The sequence below is a fragment of the Manacus vitellinus genome, unplaced genomic scaffold (genome assembly GCF_001715985.3).
Source record: "Manacus vitellinus isolate BGI_N305 unplaced genomic scaffold, ASM171598v3 scaffold_12_pilon, whole genome shotgun sequence".
NCBI classification, from domain to species: Eukaryota; Metazoa; Chordata; class Aves; order Passeriformes; family Pipridae; genus Manacus; species Manacus vitellinus.
In genome coordinates this window covers 6,732,178-6,754,569 of record NW_021938949.1, presented here as the reverse complement: position 1 = coordinate 6,754,569, position 22,392 = coordinate 6,732,178, and the positions used below count along the sequence as shown (strand labels likewise).

The 22,392-nt window shown below is 44.9% G+C and overlaps 1 protein-coding gene across 1 annotated transcript; it reads right to left on the bottom strand.

Annotated features, from left to right (window-relative positions):
- Positions 1-6,801: 6,801 nt before the first annotated feature.
- LOC103761551 (cytochrome P450 3A9) lies at positions 6,802-18,436 on the bottom strand. Its single transcript, XM_008928163.3, has 13 exons — positions 18,304-18,436; positions 15,534-15,627; positions 14,918-14,970; positions 13,727-13,826; positions 13,009-13,122; positions 12,649-12,737; positions 11,529-11,677; positions 10,488-10,615; positions 9,735-9,819; positions 9,226-9,386; positions 8,565-8,791; positions 7,627-7,789; positions 6,802-7,423 (listed from the first exon to the last, which is right to left on the bottom strand). The coding sequence occupies exons 1-13, from the start codon at positions 18,372-18,374 to the stop codon at positions 7,325-7,327; spliced, it is 1,533 nt and encodes a 510-aa protein (XP_008926411.2). The 5' UTR covers positions 18,375-18,436; the 3' UTR covers positions 6,802-7,324.
- Positions 18,437-22,392: the final 3,956 nt, after the last annotated feature.

Sequence of the window (22,392 nt, the reverse complement as noted above, 5' to 3'; positions counted from 1 at the left end):
TCACTTGGCAGGCCAGGTTAGGCAGGTATATAATGTGCATTTAAGATTAAGATTCCCAGGCACTGGACCTCTAACTCAGGTGGCAGCTGTTCTTCAGAGGCTCAAGCGAGGTGACATTTCTTGGGGAAACCAGTTCCCCTCAGGTTTCCCATATTTCTGAAAGCAATTTTGGTTGAAGTCCAGCAAACACTAAAAAAATGGATTTAAAATGAAATTACAAATGAAAGATGAATACTCAGATGGACAATTTCAGCAGGTATCTGWYMRGRAAAWYYYMARGSYTTKGGRRWYMRGSYKSCCYGRCATGGAGGCACTTGGGAGTCACACTTGGACATGTGTTCAGCCAAGAGCTTGGTGTTCTTCCCTGCACTGCTCTTTGAGCTGTGAATATGAGCAGTGAGAAAAGGAGAGGCTGATCAATGGGTTTATTTTCCTTCCTTGTGGCTTCAGGGATGAATTGGACAACAGGAACCTTCCCCTGGGGCTGAACAGCCCAGCAGGGTTGGCTCTGGCTCTCAAACTCCACCTGGGACCTGCTGCAGAGATGGGCAGGGACAGCAAGGTTTGGACACCAAACATTTTGGTGATTATGTAATAAATGTGGCAAATAATAAGCTGTGCAGCTGTGGCATATATTTAGGGAGGGAGCCTGGAGGGAGCTTCTATCTTCTTACAATGGAGCAGGTGCTGCAAAGGAAACCAATATCTGAAACTTTTAGCAAAATTCCAAAGATCTTCTCTAGAGCTGCTGCCAGCAAGCAGAGAGAAGGCAGAAAGCCCAACACAAAGCCAATGTGGTTTTTAATACACAAATCAGACCAGTGCCAGAAGTTGTTGTGTGCTGGGTTTTGTGACTGTGCAACTTAATTTCTTATTGTTCTCGCTGTCCTTAGAGCTGGGTCAGCCCAGCAGTGGGTCTGGCCACTTCCCTGGGGCAGCTGCTTCTTGGGCACCGTGGCAGATCTCTGTCTTTTGAAGTTCTCCGTTCCTGTTGCAGAAACTTCATTGCTGCCACCTTGGGGCCTGCCAGGTCCCTGGGAAGATTTATGTTCTGGCTTTTTTTTTTTTTTTTTAAATTTGCCTTTTGCTACTTGAAAAGAACTTTTGAGGATGTTTGACTCTCGGTGGTGGTTACAACATCATAAATGGATTAGGCTGGAAAAGACCTCTAAGATTGAGTCAGATCATTGAGTCCAACCACTAACCCAGCACTGCCAAGCCCACCACTGAGCCACATCCCCAGGTGCCACTTCTACACATTTTTTGAACACTTTCAGGGATGGTAACTCCACCACTGCCCTGAGCAACCTCTTCTGATGCTTGAAAACCCTTTCCATGAAGACATGTTCCTTAATATTCAGTTAAACCTCCCCTGGTGCAACTTTAGGCTTCTTTCTCTTAACCTGTCACTTGTTACCTGGGAGCAGGAACATCAGTGACCAAATGCGGTCCCTCTCAGCCAACCAAAACTTGAAAGGTCAACTTTTTTAAACTCAAAGACCAGTGTTTCAAGAATGCATAGTACTCTTTTGACCCATTTTGTCTTTCCTGATATGAGCTCAAATGTCCCTGGCCCTCCATGGGGAGCCTGAGAACTGCTCAGTTCTGCTATTGCTGCTGAAAACAGATTTCTGGAACTGCTCATGTTGTTGTTGTGGTATGGAAGTTTAGCACAGTGAGGAACTGAGGGTGAGAAGATTTCTTAAATTCAGGTGGTGCATTAGTGAAGAATTCTATGTAAGTCACACAAAAAACTCCTGAAGATGGCAGTAGTTTTGGTATTTAAATTATGCTGGTAAACATCAGTTGTGTACCTTGGTGGTGCAGAACAGGCAAATAAATGGTCTAGGCCCTAAATTATCACCTCAGACTCTCCCAGCTGGGTATCAGACCTGGCTTTGGAGAGTCTATCCAAAGACAAACATACCCTTCTGTCCTTTGAGTGTGTAAAAATGCACACAAATATACATATATATGTACACAGGACTGCAAGTCTGTAACAGCCAAAGCTGTCTGTTTGCTGCACATTCTGTTTCTCAGGGCAACATTTAGTCTGTGAACTCCTTGAAGACAAGACTGACTTGCTGAATATTTCCAACATGCCTAACCCTCCTGAGCTTTCATTTCCCGACTGGCTTTTAATGTAATGTAAAGATTAGAAATTATATCTTCCATTAAAACTTTATTAGGCAGCTCTTCCACTTAAGAGAGCGGCTTCACTTACTCCCAGCCAAATGAATTCCAGTCATTGAAAGCTAAGCATGAAAATGCAGAGGGGGAAGGAGAAAGCCACTTGCAGTCTTGAAAAGATGAGCAAAAATAAGAATAGTGGGTTCAGTGACCTGTCTGAGACACACATAGCTCAGTACAGAGCCCTGGACCAGAGCTCCGTGGGAGCTGCAATCACAGCTCATGGGTACAACAGCCAGCGTGGCAAACACTCCCTTTCTTGGCAAGGGGAATCTGCAAATGCATTTCCCCCACTTCTACATCCTGCAGGTTTCTACTGGAGTCTGTTATAATTACTGGGAGCATCAGACATCTGCTGCTTCCATGGATGTCACTAAGGCTACTGGTGGGCTGATTGATGTGTGGTTACCGCTGGAGAGCAGCCTGAGTGGCAGCAGCTGACCTTCTTAGGAGCATCTGTATTGCTCCTCGCCTTCCCTCTGGCTTTTGCTGTGACCTTTGGATACAGATTGATCCCAGATTAGTGCTTGTTAACAATAAATACCCTAAAATTAGGATACAAGTAGACAAGTTCTGAAAAGGTTAGACAAGCTCAGGGCAAGTTAGTGCAAGACTCTGTTCACCATGCTGGTGGTTGGTCTGTGTGGTCTATTTTCCAAAAGTGTTTTCCGTTCTTATTACCTACAATTCCAGAACAAAACCAGCTGGACAGCCCCAGGATGGGGGTACTGTGGTGTGGCACCTGTGCCTCCTCAGCTGAGCTGCACAAAGCCAGGGGATGGACTGTAACTTATTTTCCTGGGCACTCCTGTGTGGATGGAATTAGTATTTTGCCAAGTGAAGATGGGTAAATGCATCCAGCTGTACTGGACTGGCTTCAGTTCATAAGTGGCAGGCAAGGTTTTTCATTTTCCCTTGAACAGTTATATTGTCCTCCCCACTTCATTTGCAAACTTCTGGCTGCACAAATACATCAGAGTGGGCTTATACATTATATATATAAATGATATGGAAGCTGTAGGTTGTGGAACAAGGTAGATTTGTATCCAACCCACAGAGAACATCACTGATCATCAGCTATGAAATGGTTAATTAAAAACTTTGCTCCCAACCATCAAAGGTATTTTGAGCATCTTTGCAACATCTTCAAGTGTTGGGGAACACAAAAAAAAGAACCTCTGAGGGGAAAATTAACTGTGTCAGGGGTGATATAAAGCTGCATCAGTACCTATAAAGTGCCCCAGCAACACAAGAAAATTGAAGTAATGAACAGAAATGCGCAGTTAGAGATTTTTCTGTATTTTATGTTAATCATTAGGTTAGAGCTGAAATTAGCTTTAATTGATATTAGGAGTTGAAAAAAATGAATCCTCTGGAGGACGAGTCTCTTTAACCTTTAATGATGCAGTAAATAAAATATCCTGTCAACATTTGTGCCGTAGTAAGGGTTTTCAAAATTCCATATCTGTGTGGTGAGTGATTCAATCTGCCTAATTCTCGCCATTACAGCAGATAAAAGTGATGTCGGTGCATAAATTCAGCTGCAGGTTTTCCATGTTTCCAAGCTGTCTGGTAATTCCCCACGCTGGCTTGTTATTTCTAATAGGGGGATGAAGAGAGGAAGGAGGGACTGAGATCAGCCCCCAGTTCTGTGTGCTGGCTTTGCCACTTGTGCACCTTGACTTGCAGGCTCCTGATGCCAGAGTAGTGACAGAGAAGCTGTGCCTCAGCAGAGGTAAAAGGAGCAATGCTGCCTATTCTTCTTTTCAGGTGAAATATGCCTGAAAATGTTTCATTTTTCACTTTAAAGGCACGGCAGAATTGCAAAAGAATTCAATGCTTTAGGGACACTTAGTTTGGTAATAGTCAGACCATTCTTCTCTCTGTCAGGGCTCAGCCTGGTGTTGAAACACCTCATAACTGACTTGGTGAAGCACAAGAAATATTCCCCCACTGTAAGCAGGAAGCCTGTTTTTCATAAAATCCATTTGATCATTGCAATCAACTGGAAGTATTACATCATTTAGGCAAGTTACTGTATGGTGATGGTGACTCTGCTGTAGTTAACTGGGAAAGAGAAAACAAATTTCCCCACTTAAAACCAGCTTTTGTCTTGCATCAGTCCTGATGAAATAACAGTTCTCATCCCATGGCATATAGATCTCCTTTGGAAAGTTCCCAGCAAGCCTTTCAGTGTTAAGGGGAATATATTTCTGCATACTCACAGAAGCTCCTGAGTGATGCTGGTGTTTCACCAGGTGTGAGTTTGTGTGATGTGAAAATAACTTCTCTGATGAGACATGGTTGTAAAGTCTTTGAGAAAACCATGTGCTTTAAAATGCTGGTGAAACATCTGTTTTCTTCATTCTTTTTTCCTTCTTCCATGGGCCTCAGGAGGATTCAGGTGAGGAGGTAAAATAGAAGTGTGCTCACAATTACCTTTACCTTATGTTCTGTTTTCTTTCCTCTGATGAGACCCAGTTATTTTGGACAATACAGTGTCCCAGGCCTGCCAAGGATGTGTTGAAACAGTGGTCAAGCACTGGAACAGGCTGCCCAGGGCAGTGGTGGTTCAAAAAGATGTGTTACATATGGCACTTGTGGCCATGGTTTACATGATTTTGTGGTGAACACGGTGGTACTGGATTAATGGTTGGGTTTGATGATCTTGGAGGCTCTTTCTAACTGTAAAGATTCCATGAATCTTTATAGGAATCCGGATACAGTAAATTTGTTTTGTCAGCAAAAAAACCACTCAAAAGTCGTGTTAAGCAGTGCTAGGTCTCATTTAAAGAGGAAACAGCCAAACCAGCGAAAACAAATCTGATGAATGCCCAGCTCCCAGGACCAGCAGACTCTTGGCCAAGTCATTTCTGAGGGGTGGCCGGCAAAGCAGTGGAAAGTGCTGGGAATGATGGAGGCAGCCCTTATAAGCAAAGTAATTTTATGGAGTTAAGACACAGAGGATCTAATTTTCTTCTAGAAGACTCATTACCATGATTTTGTTACACATTATTTATGGGCTGTTATGATAGTCCTGGCAGGTCATAATTGGCTGAAGCCGGAAAATTAGTCACATTTTTCACATTTGGAAGAATGATCTGTACAGCTACACTAATGACTTCATTCCTGGAGATGCCACATGCTGGGCAGGGACTGCCTGTCTTGGGGTGTGGCTGGATTAACCCTTCCTGGCTCTGAGCACCCTGCAAAGGCACCTAGTTTTGCTCATGACACACCAAAACAACTTGACTTGAGAGCAGCTCTTTGGCATGTAAGTGCCTTACTGCTTTTGTGTTGGCTTCCTCTTTCCTTCCCTATCCTCAAATCTGAGTTAGTTTTGCATAGCACTATTTTTCTACAGGGAAAATACCTTCTTTTTTTTCCCAACTAATTTGTCTGTGCAGGGGCATTGCACTGTCCCCATCAAAGCCACTGCAGCATCACAGCAGTCAGGCAAGCCCAGCTCTTCCAGTGATGGTTTTAACCCCTGGTAAGAGATGGGCAACAGATTAAAGTGAGGAAGGGCCTCATTGGCAGCACTCCCAACTGCCTTGCTGTGTACACAGCACAACCCAAACAGTCTATCACAGATGATGAATCAGAAGGGAGCACTATAATTGCTTTATCTGCCTTTTGGGACACCACAAGCTGCTTACTCTTGAATTAGAGCCTGGTGAATGTTGCTGTATCTTCCAGAAAAGTGGACAGCTCTGATTTGGGGATTTCTAGTGATCAGGAATCCACTGCCCTGTTGGCTATCTACTCCCAAACCCCTTAATTGCCATTGTTAAAGAGTGGACCTGAATTCCTGAAAAAATTTGTACTATATGGCATTGTAGCATTTGAGTCGTGTTGCAGTTTTGTCTGACAGACTAAAGAGAAAAGCATGTGGCCACAGGAGAAAATTATAGAGCATGATGCAGCAAATAATACCTTGGACTGAAGGATGCCAGGAGAACGTTAAGGGATGACTTCATTTGGTTTGCAGTAGGTGTCAGGACCAGCACAATGTGCTGGGGTGAACTGGTGTGTGAAATTCAAATCTGGGAGAAACTCTCAGTTGCTTTTTGATACTCCCTGTTTATATAGTCAGGGATGGCATAAACCCTTTGGTCAGAGCATCCTGCTGACAGCAGGACCAGCCCATAGGGCCCAAGCCACAGACTGCTCTGAAACAGTTCAAGGGTGGGGCAGATCACAACAGCCGAAAACCCCACAATGAGCACTGTCTAAAACCATCTATGGCTCTGGGAGGACAGGCTCAGCTACAGGCTGTGTCCAGACTGTTTCTCCAAGAGCAATGGCCCTCCTGCAGTGCTGTCCCCACCTCCTGTGAGCTGCTGCTCTCTGTAATCCATCCTCTGTCACTCCAGCATGGAAAAGGGTTGGCCGGTGCTAAACTGAAGGCAACCTCTTAATCAAACTAAGAGGTGGGAGTTAAAGTGTTTGCAAAATACCATACAAATGGGAGGGTTTGATCGCGTTAAATGAAGGATCTGATTCATTAAATTAAGTGGAAAGCAATGTACATGGATAATTTCAAGGGTTGAGGCTGAATGCGGTTTTTAAATAGGAAGTGATCAGCCGCTATACACAACACAGAGCAGCTCTCAAACATTTTTAATGACAGTATTTGTACACACTTTAGTTTAATTAACACATGGCACAAGAGGGGTTTGGTAACTAGGATGTAGTCTCACACCAGTCGTCTCAATTATAACACATGAAATTTCAAGCATCGATACCCCCAGAAGGACGGCGCCCGTCCCTGCCCGGCAGGGTCTGGCAGCTTGAATTTCCATCACACCTTGTTTTTCTTGGAATGCGACAGTAATTCCTTCTCTCCAGATGGAGAAGTCCCCTTAGAAATGGATGATCAGCTCCTCATTTGGATTTATTTCTTGTTTTCTGCAATCAGAATTAAGGGGGTTGTGTATTGTCACTGCCCAGCGATCCATGTTACGTTTCTGACAGCTATGTTTATTAGTAAATATGTAGTAATTGCTTCCAGAATTAACTAGAGCTGTTCTTCTGTGTCTGAACGTGTAGAGACATTTCCTGTGATGTGTGATCCCTCTGTTAGCACAGCACTCACTGGATGCTGGGGGACTGTGGCAGGCACAGCTGGGTTTTACTTCCCTGCAGGCGCAGTGTTGGTCCGGGGAACCAACTTCAGAATAATCGGCTTCTCTGGTATTAAGAGCCCCTTTGAACTCAGCTTCATCGGGATCTGCAACAATAAGAGGAGAAGCACACTTGGAGATAGACAAGTTAAATAAATAGAGATTAAAGGAAAGAAACTTGGCCACGGTTTAGGCACAAATTGGGTCTGTAGTGCCTGGAAGTGCAAAGCGTCTGGTTTTGGCACCCGTGGTGAGAAACTCGGCACCCACCTCTTCACATGAGAGCATCAAACCATGATGGGCTCCTCACCTGAGTTTCTTTGCAGGTCTGGAAGGTGAAATGTTGCAACAGGGAGGTGATGGCAACTTTGAGAGTCAGGAGAGCAAACCGCATCCCGATGCAGTTCCTGGGACCAGCCCCGAAGGGCAGGTATGTATAGGGGTCCATGGACTCCTTGTTTTCCTTACTGAACCTGGACAATTACATGGTTGGGGAAAAGAAATGAAGGCAGCAAAAAACCAAAACGTACATATGTTATTTATCCAGACATCTCCTGCTGGTGCCTTGTAGAGATTTCTTTGGGTTTTTTTCCTAAAGTGCCTCAGGGTACCCCAGCAACTGAGTGCTGTGTCAGAGCCCTTGTCCAGGGCAGGGTGTGATCCCACTTGAGGGTTTGGTTTTAAATCTGTCCATCTAGATTGTTAGAAGTTGGAAGCAAGGTGAAAACCTAGGCAACATGCTGTCCCAAAATGATATTTCCATCTGTATGTGAGAGAGAATCCACAAGCTGTTTTGTTTAGGAGCAACCTATGGCTTCAGTATTGCTAGGAAAGGTTATCACTTCCTTGAAAACAAGGAGGGAAGACAATTCTGGGAAGATCAACTCTGGCAAATTTAGTAGAAGCCTGTGTGAAGGGAACAGGTTCAGCAATGAGGATTATACAGAGGATGGCCAGCAGTTACAGAAACTTACCATCTACCCCCTCTCAGCAAGCCTAAAAACTGCATACAAGATCCTGTGATCGATGTTATTCTCTCAATAAAATTGTTGTTTGAAACCCTGCTTCAAGTGCAAAGCTCATTTTCTTCTTAAAATGACATTCCCATGAGCCTGCAATTTCTCACCCATATTGTTTGTAAAAAGATAGGAAGAACACCATTAGGAAGCTAATCAGAGATTAATACTTAATTACTAAGTGAGGAAAAAACAGCAAGATATTTCTTCCCTGTTATTATGCTTTCTGTACCTTTCTGGTCTGAACTCTTCTGGGTTTGGCCAGTACTCGGGGTTGCGGTGCAGGACGTAGGGTGGGATGGTCACAACAGTTCCTTTGGGAATGATCACTCCATTTATTTCTACGTCTTTCTTGCAGGTTCTCTCAAGACGCCCTCCAAGGGGATACATCCGAAGGGTTTCACTCACTGTCATGTCAAGATATTCCAGCTTCATTATTGCATCGTACGTGAGAGGAGCCTGTAGGACGACAGGACCAGGTATGTTGGCATGAGAATTGGGTTGTCCTAAAATGACCGTAGAGACCAGAGTGTCCCCAGCCCCCACTGCCCCAACTGTTGACAAAACAAGATAGAAGAAAAAAAGGCAAGGTGGAAGTTGAGTAATTGGTTTAATTTTTTGCCTCCCTGAGTTATGGAAATGCCTGGAAATCCACACCCACTTGTTCATGGGGGCGGGAGATGGCAAATGGGTTTGTGCAGGGGGGTGGCTGGAAGGTTTCAGCTGCCAAAAGAAAATCACTACAGGGCTGAGTTGTCTCAGTGAGTGTCTCTTGGAGCTCTTGGGAAAGCCATAGGGAGGGTGTTTAAGAGAGAAAGATCTCTCATTGTCCTGACTGAACCAGGAAGGCAGCAGGGGCAGAGGGTGCTCACCATCACTCAGCATCCCCTCACCTTGTTGGGCAAAACTTTGTCGATCTCCTCCAGCACCTTTTGCTGCACGTCAGGGTGCATGGCCAGTTCATAGGCCAGGTAACAAAGGGTGTTGCTGGTGGGCTCGTACCCAGCAAATATGAAGATGAATGCCTGTGACAGGACCTCCACGTCAGTCAGGGCTGTGAGGAGAGAGGACACAGGACATGAGCAAAACTGGCGTTGGGTGATGGTCTCAGCAAAGACCAGGTAGCAACAGATGGGGTTGAGGCAGGTTTGTTGCAGTTGTTTTCTGCTAATGCATTTGTAGTACTCTGTCTGACTGGAAAAAGTCAGTTGATAGAGGAACCAGATGATTTCATGAGTATCAATGTCTGATGCTGAAGGATCTTAGCCCTGGCGCTGGCAGCAAGGGACAGACACTTCTGTCCCTTGCTGGTCAGTGGAGATGGTGGTGACCCAAACAGCTCCCCATATTCTCCTCACTCCCAGAGCCCCTGTTCCCGTGATGAGTATTTGGGTGTTGTTACCTTTATATGAGTGATTTGTTTCCTTGTTCTCGTGGCTGGGTGAGTTCTGGGATTCGATCATCAGCTGCAGAAAATCTACCCTGCCCTGAGAGAGAAAGCAGGAGAGTGTTTTTGGTGACAGGTTCCTTGGAAGGTTCAGATAAGCAAATTTCATAGCCTGAGCACAATTTTTGAGCTGCAAGTGTCCCCAAAATGCATATGACTTTCTTATTGAAAAACATAACACTTGTTTTTTAGTTTGGACACCTGTCTGTCCTTTTTGTTAAGCCATTGGCTGGGAGAGCAGTGTCTTGAATGAATTTTGGGAAAGGGACCCAAACTCTAAAATGGAAAATTTTGCCAGGAAGCAGATGCAGTTTTTTAAAAGCTGGAGGAGAAGTTGCAACCCTAAAGGTGGTTTTGCTGCTTATGTGATGATTCTTCTGTGCTCCCTCATCCTCTGCCTAATCTTCTTGAAGGAGTCTCTTACTCTGATTCATTACAAGTTCTGCAGACCAAAGCTTAGTCCAGTTCTGCTGAGCCTTTATCTGGATTTAGCTTCAGGTCACAGATGTACAAAGTCCACCTGACTCTCTGCCAGGACTGGTCAGGTGGGGCTTTTCTGACAATATTAAAATCAAGTGTTTACACTTGAGTAGATTCAGGGTTTTGTTAAGTCATTGTACTTTGGCTTCACCTTTGATATCATCACTGTAATTATATTTCACTCCAGTGTACTTTGTCACAATTGCTATCAAATTCACACTCCCTTACCTTGTGAGGCTCCTTTTCACGGTCCTTCTTAATTTTGTCAATGGATCTCATGAAAAAATCTACACTATCAGCGGGGAAGAAGCTTACATTCATCTTGGCCAAGAGAGGAGTAACAAATGGGAATACAACTGAAAAACAAATGAAGAATTCAATTGCACACTGTAAACAAACTCCACCTCACATCAGATAGCTGTGGATGTCACTGAGGAAGTAATGATGCTTCTGAGAAATTCTTTCCTTTTTTAATTTCTTTAGCTGAGAAAAGCCTGGACTGTGCCTTTTTTTCCTCTTTCTCATTCCCTTGGGGTAGTTTTAGATGCAACCCTCTCCCAGACTTGTCAAATGGGCACAGCCAAGCTGGATATAATCATTCCTTTAAGAGATGACCAAAGCATATTCCACCTCCTATTTCTAAGGCACTGTTTTCTTAAGGACATGTTACTTCTGTACATTGTACAGCACTACAGCAGGAATGTGGCTCAGAAGAGAAATATTGAAAATTCTGAATTCCTTTTTCAGGCTGAGCTGTTCACTGCCCTGCTGTGCTCACACAAACATTTTCAAGTCCCCCTCAGAGCATTTCCTTCATCACAGAGTCTTGATCTTGAGCTTTTGTACATATTCCTAAAATCTACAGCACCAGAGTCTCCTCTGTGCACAGATCACAACTTTCCCTGAGTTTTGGCAAGATATCTAACCTTGATTTTAAGGTCCATTGCTGCTAATCTATTGCACTGAAGGAAATTGCATCTAATTACAGTCCCCACTCAGCACTCTCTTCCAGAAAGTGCATTTCAGACAGCACCACTCTCCTCAAGCCTCACTTGCTTTTCAACACTTATTTCCCAACACTTACTTAGATACTGCTGGGATGTTCCTATGTTTCTTGCACTGTGGATACCAAAGATGGAGGAAGCTTCCACCCATCTGCTTCCCAGAGTTTTAGCATGAAGCTAATAATGAGGAAATGATGAGACAAAGGCAAGGTGGGCTTGCATCCTAGCAAGGGAAGTTATCCAGGCATTAGTTGGAGTCACTTACATGACAAGATGAAGACTGGGTCAAAAAAGTCAAACTTGACCAGTTTCTTCATCGCTCCAACAAAGGGATCTTTGGGGTTGTTCATGGAGTCAATGTTCACACCAAAGGAAGTGCTGGTGACGACATCCATGCTGTAGCTTCCAAAGATGCTGAGGAAAGGTGGAAAAGATGGACTGTGGTTAAATATTTGGACTAAGTGAATGTATTTTTTTCCTAATGCCTATGTGACATTCAAACATAAATTCTCATAAGACCTCCTGCCCTGGTTTTGAAAGGAAAATTGGATGGTAAGAAAAGAAAAATTGAAAAGAAAATTCAGTGGTAACTGAAAAACACAGTGAAAGGGATAGATTTTGAGAGAGCTTTGGTTTCAAGCCTGCACAGGTTTTGAAGTCAGACAGCTTTTCCAAGGATTTTAAAACAGCATGGAGCTGTGGGAATAGGTTAGTGGAAGGACAGCATGTGGCTCTCGAGCATGTTGGCTTCTTGGGGAGGGGTGGCAACACACCTTGCTTCAAATATGCCCTGAAAAGGGTCTTGTTTAACCCAGCACAGCCCTATAATGTTACAAACTGTCCAACCCCTCTCTTTTATGGTTTTTTTTTTTAGGGGAGAGCTTTGCTGGTGTGTGGCTACTGGTGTGCAGCTGCCCCTTCCGCATTTGTGCTTTGAAATTGGGGATGAAATACAGAGGTTTTGTTCCAGAGCCCATACAGAGGGACAGTGCTGTGTGTTGGGCAGAGGGGTCAGCAACCCCAGTGTTCTGTGGTATAAGAAGGTGGTGCACAGATATCCTGAGTATATGCAGGAAAAAGTGGGTTTTCCTGGCAGGTTTTGGAGCGGTTTGGATCTGTGGATTCACAAAGCTGTGCTGGAGCATTTTTCTCCCTATCTAATTCCCTTTGGAAGAATTCTCTCAGGACCTCCACCTCTAGGAAGGTTTACTAAGATTCTAGCTTAAATTTTGCCTTTCAAATTTCCAGCTGGGCTTCCAGCAGGCCCCATCCCTCATTTCAGAGCTGTGGCTGACCCAGGGAGGGATCTGCGTTGCTGGTAATGAATGAAACACAGCACTTGCTAACAAGGTTTGCTCTGCCTGCTGCTCCTGGCAGCTACTTACTCCTTCACAGACAGTGAGTTGTCCTTTTCCAATTGCTTCTCAACGTTTTTCACCAACACTTCCCCATAGTGCTTTATTATAGGGAACATCTGTAACAAAAAACAGCTTTGGTCACTTCAGTATAGTACATTTTACTCCTTTTAGACAGGCTCATGAAGACTACAGGGAGTTTCATGAATATTTACAAATAAGCTTTCTCTGCTAAGGTTTTATTTTAAGACTTTTCTGTTTTAAATTAGGCATAAATTAAACAGTTGCCAGGCTCTGACTAAAGAAATCAGACCCCTGTGACAATCTCAGCCTGCAAACGCTGCCTACTGACTTTCTGATTTAGTCTGTACCTGCTCCTCTGTGTTTTACCTCCTTTAGTTTCCCACTGGTGAATGTTGGAGAGAGCACAGTACGAAGCCTTTTCCACTGTTCATCTTCAGCTAATGAGATAGCATTGATCAGCACCCCTGCTAGATCCACACGCTAGACAGGGGAAAAGACAAGGTGTTAATCTCAGAAAAGAGAGCAGCTTCCTTGCAAGGATGGGAATGTGGCATGTGAGTCCCTGCCCAGGCTATTTCATGCTGCTGGTAACAGGCTATGGCCTGACAAACAGCCTCTCTCAAGGCATATATGCTCAAATATCCCTCTTTCCTCCAGTAAATCAGCTGTGAGATGCCATTTCCAGCCCAAGAAAAAGTAACCCCACAAGCTCAACACCTGCACGTCTGTCTGTACCCACACCTGTGTCACAACCCTGCATCCCACTGCTTCCTAGCTGGTGGCATGTGTGCTAGCTGGGCCTTACAGATTCCTGCATGCTCACACAGACTCAGATTCATCCATATATATATGTGTGTGTGTGTGTGTGTGAGTGAGAACAGAATTTGTCTGATTCTCAGCTTCCTCTGCCAGCCCGGGTGTGCAGTCCCAGGCTGTAAGGCAGGGGAACAGTGACATACAGTGGCCATGTATAGCAATCCCTATAGTGCAGCCACTCATCCCAAAAGGATGCTTCTTGGCATCCTGCCCCCTCCTGCACGTTGTTTTCTGGACTCTGTGGTACCTCACGATGCTCTGCTCTTACCCTCCGGTTGGTAAAGGTGGAGTAACAGTCTTTCACCAGCACAGATTTAATGATCTGGGGGTCTGTGACAGCCAGCACAGGTTGCCTGCCATCATAAATCCTGGTGGGGGGAGAAGAGGAGGCAAATAAATAACCCCAGATAGTTGAGGTGCAAGGTTTGGCTGATGGCTGTAAAACAACTTGTTAAACAAATGCTCCTCCATCACCACCTGTTTAAGTACATAAAGGTAGGAAGTAGAGATGGAAAAGATCTCCCAGACCTTCTCCCATCTGGTTTTGTAAACGATAAAGGGGGCTAAACACCTTCCAAATTCACTGGGAAATGAGCAGGGCTCAGTAGCTCAAAGGACCAGATACTAAATGAAGCAAGTGTCTTCACTTTCTCCCCTGACTCTCTGTGTTTTTCCAGGCACTTAAACACATTACAGTATTAGAAGGAAACTTGTTCGACCCCTTTCAGGCTCTTGAGTTGGGTGTCTGGAGACTTGGGCTGACAGCACTGAAACATCCTTGGAGAGGAAACTCAATCCTTGTTTTTGTCTTTTAAGCTGCCAGTTCAGAATGCTTTCCTGAAACAGATGTAGATTAAGTAGATTTATGTGCTTTCCCCGCTTACGTGAAGATATGTTTTTCCAAACTCCATTTTTTTAAAGCTCCTATAGGGAAAAATGGATGCATCATAGAGGATATACAAGTTTGTAGCCCAAGTTATAACAGCAGTGATAAAAGCTGTTAGAGATGTCTAGAGCAGAACAACCATAACTGCAGCAGGTCCTGCTGCAGCAGGTGAGGATCAGCAGCACAAGGGAGTCTTTGGATCAGCTTCTTCACTCAGTCTTGGGAGTAACTCACATTCCTCTGCTGTTGGTAAACCAGAGGAACCCAACCTCCCAGTTCCAGATTCCTGCTTAAGTAAATAGTTCTGCTGCTGATTTTGTTAGGAGCAGGGAAGGGCCTTTTGTTACCAGACTTAAACTAAAATTCATGGTATCGGTCAAAGCAGTTTCTGTGTGGTGTGACAGTGACACAGCCCTGCATTGTCAGCCTTCAATGACAGCCACCACCAGCACCTGTCATTGCTGTGCTCACCCTGCTGGGACTGTCAGGGCTGCAGGTAGAGAAAAGAGAGCTCTTCTAATGAATTTGTTCTCCCCTTCGTACTTTAAGTAGAGATCAGTGGTTCATACTCACCCCCAGACTTTCCCGTATTTCTTGAAACAGTCACTGTCAAACTCCAAGAAACCCTGTGGAAAGCAATTTAAAAATTATCATAGAATCATAGAATATCCTGAGTTGGAAGGGACCCACAAGAATCATCAAAGCCCAACTCCTGGCACTGCACAGGGCAGCCTCAAAAATCCCACCATGTGCCTGAGAGAATTGTCCAAACATTTGAACTCTGGTCGAGTTGGTGCTGAATTATCTCAGAGCAGATGCAGCGGAGAGGATGATACTGGAGATGGTGGGTTGGGAGGAATAGCTTTAAACTGGTGTTCAGAGGTACCTTCTGAGTTGTCCTCCCAAAAACATCATGGACAGCATAAATGTGCCCCGTGCTTGTGAATGAGCAGTTTGCCAGGGCACTGGCAAAGCGTGGCTGTAAATCAGCCACCCTGGAGGGCTCCTCTGGGGCTGCCCTGTGGTCTGTGCTGCTGAGCCTTATCCCACACTGGCCTGTGCACGACCCACGTGCTGCAGTGGAGCTTGGCATTTGGAGATAACTTATCATCCCCGTGTATCTGTTCAGCTACAGCTGTACAGAGCAAAGGCAGATATTTCTGGAGCCAGGAAGGCTTCAGTCACTCACTTTGCGATATTCCAGGCAGGTCCCAAAGAAAGGCAGAGGTCGTGGCCCAGGAATACCCAACTTCTTGAACACACCAAAAGGCCAGGTCCCATATCTGTGGGACAGAAAAGACAGGAGTGTTACATCACTGGAATTGGGGCTGTGAGCTTTCCTAAACCTGGAGACTGCAGCAACACCCCTTTGGAGAGGAAGTAGAGCAGGTTGATGCAGGAGTCAGGAAAAAAATTGGCCCAAATGAAAATTGCCCTGTAAAAACTACTTAATAAACATGGTAAGGCTCACTGCTGCCACATAGAGCTTCAGAGGGTCCCTTTGATGGAAAAGCAACTGTCTCCATAGGTGCTCCAGAGGAAATGGTACCTTGAAGCCCTTAGCAAAAGCCCAAAGAGGAGCTCATTGCCAAGCAAAGGAAAGGCAGAAAAGGGAGCTGGGAGAAGGAACACCAACCAGGCTTACATGTTTTTACTGAAGAGAAATCAAAGCAGTGCCAGAAGTGATGTCCCAAACAGGGCTTTTGTCAAACTGTACTTTAATTTTATTTATTGTTCTCCCTCCCTTAGTCTGGCTGTAGCTCAGTGGAAGTCTTGTCTTGATGGTTTTCTCTTTAGATTTTATTGACAGCTTTGCAGATTTTTTTTTCCCTCTGAAGCACCCTTTTTGGCAGCTCTAAAGTTATTACTTCTACCTCAGGGCTTTCTGTTTCTCAACAAGGGCCTGAGCTGCAGCCCTTTGAAGCTCGTGTTTGGCTGTGTTAAAAGAGCACCTCAAATATTTGGTTTTAGTTAGTAGCTGCAGTTTCCCAAGTGAGCAGGTCATGGCAGAAGGGATGTAAAACGGCAAAGGTTTGGCAGGGGATGTTCTCAGAGATCCTCTTTGGGCCACAAGGCAGCAGCTGCTCAGCCAGGATCTTGAGGATGCTTATCTGGAAAACCAGTTAGTGAAGGGTTTCTCCTTGCAATTAGTAATACTTCTCTAAATTTGGGGGACCCCAAGTGAGATCCCAGACCCAGCACAGGTTCTGCCAGAGCACAAAAGCAGATCCCATCTTATGGCCCAAGCAGGGCAGGTGAAAAACAGGGAACTGGGTGTTTTCAGGTGCAGAAAGATTTCACAGAGCTCAGTTTGTCAATGTTTAATCTTTTCTGTCAAAGGTTAATTCAGTAGTAGGTATCAAATGTTTGTGAATTCTTGTCTTTAATGTTTATAGCTAGCCAGGGCTGTGGGAAGACCAGGAAATGTCAGGCTGGGCTGGTTACAAAACCCAGAAATACTAGAGGAGCATAAACTAGGCTTAATCCACTTGAAACACAGCCAGGAAAATATAGTCTAAAATATAGGGAAAAAAGTCTAACACTCTTACAACTAAAATGTGTCAGGGTTTTCTGCAGGCTGAGAAGGACCATTCAGTGTGAAGCCAGGGAATAGTCATTACTTCTTCCTACCATGTATGTGAACTAGAAATGCCTGAGATTCTCTCATGTGTGAACTGGAACGGTGTTGCCTCAGATGGATGAGAAGCATCTAAACAACCTCCCTGTGCCAAGGCAGTGAAATTTCTAATTTAGCTCAGATATCAGAGCATAAAGATCTGGGTTTAGTCCCTTTTGCCACAACAGAATTACAAGGGTCTGCTGGAGGTGGAAGTCTGGTAACCAGCAATCTTAGATGACCAAAAAGCTACTGAAATTGGAGGGGTTGGGTCAATAACAAGGATGGCTTTTTTGGCTTGCTTGGTTTGGTATTGGGGGTTTTTTTTAAGAGTCTGCCCCAAACAGGCTTTTCAGTGATCCAAATCCCAGGAAATGGATTGAAAAATATGGCTAAAACTTATAGAGCTGCTGTGGCTGGAGCATTGCCAGGGCAGACAAATGGGCTGTGCTCGTGTGCACCACATTAATCGTTAAGGTTTATGGTTAGCAACACGCTGTCTCTGCCTCAGGGCTTGTCAATACTACCCAGTTTGTCAGCTCAGCCTTGTTGGCAGGGGCTGCCAGCAGGGATGCTGTGTCCCAGCACAGGGGGTTCAGCCAGCAGTGCTGAATGGCATCAGCAAAGCCAGGGAAAGAATTTTTTCACTAGCACAGCTCCCATAGGGTACATTTCTGCCTGTGGGAGTTTGTCTCAAAAGGCAGGAGAAGGTGTCTGACCTTGCTCTGGGCTTCACTTCTTCCCCCAGCAAGGGTGGGCTGTGAGGATGAACATGGGATGCTGTCCCTGCAAGAGTGTGGCAAATCAAATTCCTGGAAAGGTTCCCTCCAGATTCAAGTGCTCATCACTGGAGCATCCTACCTGGGCACTGTAGGAGTCAGGAGGAGTAAGAACTCACTCTATGAATATTCTTCTCCTGGTGTCTTTCTGCTGCTCTCCACCTTTGCAGCAGGGTCATCTTCTGCTGACTCTCCTCCCTAGCAGCCTCAGCCAGGGAGGCACAGCTGTATGTCTTTGGAAAATAACCTAAGGGATCATAATCCTGACTGAAGCCAGCACCCTGCTGGTAACCAATACCTGGCACCATCATTATTCAATTATTCCTTTGATGTTCAGCAGCAAGATCATAGCTGCATGAGAATACTCCAAACCTTGGAGCAAGATCACTCATCTGTACAGTCTTTAGACTCTTCCTGCTACTTCCCAGAGCCTGGTTAGATGCTGGCAAACTGGAAATCACACCTACTGTTTGCTCTTCAGCAGATTAGCTGCATGGAAGTGAACAATGGCAAGAAGAGGAAAAAGGCAGGAGGAAAGAATCAATAAAGAATATTTTACTCACGCTACCAGGAGGGCTACAAAAAGAAGCAAAAGGGCCCATGTCTCTGTAGAGAAGGCAGGGAGAAGGTTCATTTCAGTTCTCTGACTGGCTTTGAGTTCTGCCTTGATGTGTTTGTCCACGTCTGTGGGTAATTGCACACTGTTTGGCAGTGTGCAATCTTTTCTATTCTGTCATATGATTTAGGGGCCCTCCTTCTGTCACGAAGGAGGTGGAGTGGAAGGCAAAGGTAGCAAAGTATGCTAATCTGAAAAACATGATTCATGTGTGCCACAAGTGCCTGGCTGAACTGTCTGAGGTTCAAATTATTTAAGGCATACATTGCCAAGCGTTTCACCTGGTTTCTCTTTTGTAAGTAATAACTGACTTCCTATTGACTAATGCTCCTGGGCTCCTCCACCAAACTAAATAAAACCAAGTTACAATGAAAAGGTAAATCCCAAAGCAGGTGTCAGAGTTGGTTTACAAAAGGGAAAGAGAAGTGAAAAGGTTATTCACACACTGTATGACAAGATCTCTTCTGGCAGATGAATTAACTTTGACAGAATTTAAGATTTTTGTTTAAAATATCTCTTTCTATTGTGAGGAGCAAGCACTGCCTGCTTCTGGCTGCATTGATCAGAAGCAGCTTCTAACTAAGGTAGGAATTTGCCCCCTGTAAAGGCTGTAGAAGTGCATCTTGTTTGCTGGCACATGGCCAGGAGTTTTGTAAGAGAAATGCTATCATTCCACAACTGCGAGCAGTTAAAGTACCACCGTGTCCAAAACACCAGCTTGTGGATTGAAACCAGCACCCACCCTTCTGCAGCAGCTGGGAAAAAAGGCACAAGCAGAGCAAAAACAGATTTTGTAAAGGCTTTCCTGGTGTGGAAAGTAAGTGTCCAGAGGTATGGATGTGCTAAGAGATTATGATGGTGAAGAACACTGGGCTATTTGGGTGGTGTTTGTTAGTGGGGGGATCATGTCAGAGCAGGAGGCTCCATGGTTTGCACAGATGTGCACTACAGCATTTTTAGGTCCTCATTTAGATTCATTCAGAACTCAAAAACGAGCGATTGCCTCTGGACAGGCAGAGCTGCTGCCTTCAGAAGGCAGTTTACTGTCTGCACTGGGTGCAAATAACTGGGTGTTACAACACTATGTGGCCTGTCAAAAGCCTTGTGTCTCCGAGGATGTTGCTGTGATTCATGCTGAGGTGACTGATCACTGGATCTCTGTCCACATGGTGATATCAGACATTCCAAGAGTTGTCATCTTGCCTTACCTCAGCAGCACTTGTATCTCATTTCACCTTTGCCTGGCCTTTGCTCTGACCTTCAGAGACAGCTCAGTTGCAGGTTATTCTGTAATAAACACGGTCTCCTTCGGTTTGACGTGAACAGACAAGTTCATGACACGGCTTTCCAAAGCTGTGTTGAGTTCTACCTCTTTTGATTCAGAGATGTTGCAAGAGCATGTGGTTAAATAGGTGCTTTCCCATTCAGGAACTGGTCACAGCAGTGATTGTTTCTCCAGGGTTTCTCTTTGCACATTTTGACGTAGTCTTGAAATTTGAATTTTTTGGACACCAAATGTTCCCAGCTCACTGCGTTGGGAAATAGGTTAATACAGTTAATTTAGGAAATAGGATTGCTGTAGGGCTCTCCATCCTCCGTCAAAATAAGCCTCAATCCTTGTCCTCTTTGGGTCGTTTTCAAGGGTAATAATAGTCACTGGAAAAACTTGTATGAAAAACAGATAGGTGCAAAGTCTTGTTGTGGTTTTGCACTGTAACCTGATGATCTCTCAAATGGACTGTGCCTATTGACTTCAAACAAACAAACAATTTCCCCTTGAGAAATCCAATGGATAAACAAAAAAACCCCTCATGTGATTCATCCATGCTGGAGGAAAGTCAATGAGCCAGGAACAGATTTTCACATAAAAGTCCAGCTCAGGGCTAGCTTGTGCCCAAATGTGCCCTGTATTAAAACTGTAAACCTCCAACTCTGGTGCCCCCTAAACTGCTTGGGGATGCAACAAGCCAGTCGGGAGGTCCTGTTTGAGAGGTGGCCTGGACACCTTCAGAGGGGAGCCAGGGAAGGCTTCTCCTCCTGCCCTCCATCTCTGGGAGAGAGGAGGAACATCAGCTGTTTGCATCATCTTCAGGCAAGGCTGAACCCCCCTCACAGGAATGGTGGGAAGGAGGAGAACCTCACAGCCAAGACCCTGTCTAACCTCTCCCTTCCCAGCCAAAGCCTCTGTCCACCTGGATGCTGTTGCACTGAGCTGGCATGATTATCCCTTCACCTTACAAAAGTCCTTTAGATGCATCTTATTCCTTACCACCACGAGCTTTTAGGCCCATCCTCTGCTTCTCCAGGACATTTTGAAGTTTAGGTGAGCCCACTGGCCCAGCTTTTTTGGAGCCAAGGCACAGTGCTCAAGGGTGTGAGAAGGCCCAAGCCCAGACAGAGCTGCAATTATAGCTGTGGTAACACCTTGCTGGTGGCCCAACTAATCTCAATCATGTGTGACAATGTCACACACAACATGCAGTACACAGCGGACACACAGCACTGACCCTCCTCACTTGGGCTGTTGCCACTGTGTTTCCAGGACAGTCACAGGCTGAGGGTGAGAAGTTTGAAAAGCCAAAGTTTGCAGCAAAATTCAGAAGAGAACTGAGCTGCTTTTCCATTTCTAATGCCCCTAAGAAGCTCAGATTAATGGATTAATGGCTTTCAGGAAAGCAAAATAACAACATGTTGTTATTTGCAGTGTAATGAAGGGAGTGCTGCTAATCCAGGTTGTGAACAAGGTGTGATGAGCAGGAAGGATTTCTGTGTAATAGTAACTGGGGGCTGGGCAGTAAAATGGAAGAACACTGTTTCACAAGCTGTGAAACAAAATGATGCAGGGTAAGAAAAACACTATGGAATAGCAATTATGACTGGGGCACAGGTGTGGAGAGGAATGAGCAGTGCAGAAGAGAAAAAGCCATTGGGGCAAAAAAAAAGCCACAGTGGGTAACATTTTGTGTTCCTGATAAAAAAGGACTGCATAGGAATAAGGAGGGCCAGGCTGGATATGTCTGAATCTTTAGTTCTAACTCACTCCTGAGTATGGTCATGAAAGAGGTTTTCCCGAGATGCTTTGGGGAGTTTGTTTTAGATTCTCAGGGCTGGGCCCATTGCAGTAGAGACTCTGCAGTGCTACTTGGGGTATAAATATTGCTGAGGAGTTGTATCCTTGTGGAGTACTTTAAACTCTCTAGATACAGATCATAAAAATTGCTGCTAATCATGCAGAGCTCAGCTAATCTCTGTATGGGAGAGGGCAGATTTCTGCACTGGAGAAACACCAAACTGGCACAAAGTGACACTGATTTAGCTTCCCAGTTGATAGGTAATTTCAAATATTCTGGGAGAAAAGTTAAGAGTAATATTACCTTGGGTTGAATGAACCACATTCATTTAGTGCAACAAAACTGGAAGTATAACCAAAACCAAGCTTGTACCTCAGGCTCTTTTTTCAAAAGGACAAATTAATGAAACAAACCAGTGGAAGATCTCAGGACCCTCACTGTAGACTGTGTCTAACCTCCTTTTTAAGTCAACAGTGCTAATATTATCAGCCAGTTTTATGCCAAGAGACTTGCTACTGCCTGAGCAGCTGCATTAAAAGGAATGCTCGGAATAAATCAATTGGGTAGGAAGTGAAAAAAAACCCAAACCCACACATATTTTATAGTTCAGGGTACACTATTATATGTTTTGTCCATAAAATCTTCTGGGATGAGAGCTTGTTTCTGTGCCTGACTAGGAGCAGCCCAGTGCTTGAACACTCTGGCTCACTGGGCTCCAGTTGGGGGGGTCCAGCATACTGGTGGCACTTCTCACCCCCTTGGAGGGGTGCCCCCAAAACCCTTTGTTTGTTTAGTCTAGCTTAATGATAGCTGGGCTGGAAGGAGGTTGCTACGAGATAAATGCCAGGTAGAAGAGCTATTGAATCAAATTATGATGTTGGCACAGAGACAAATGGGAATAATACAGCCACGAATAACTACTAGGCTGGAAATGAGCACAGTCCTGACCTGGAAAGCTCGGGAGT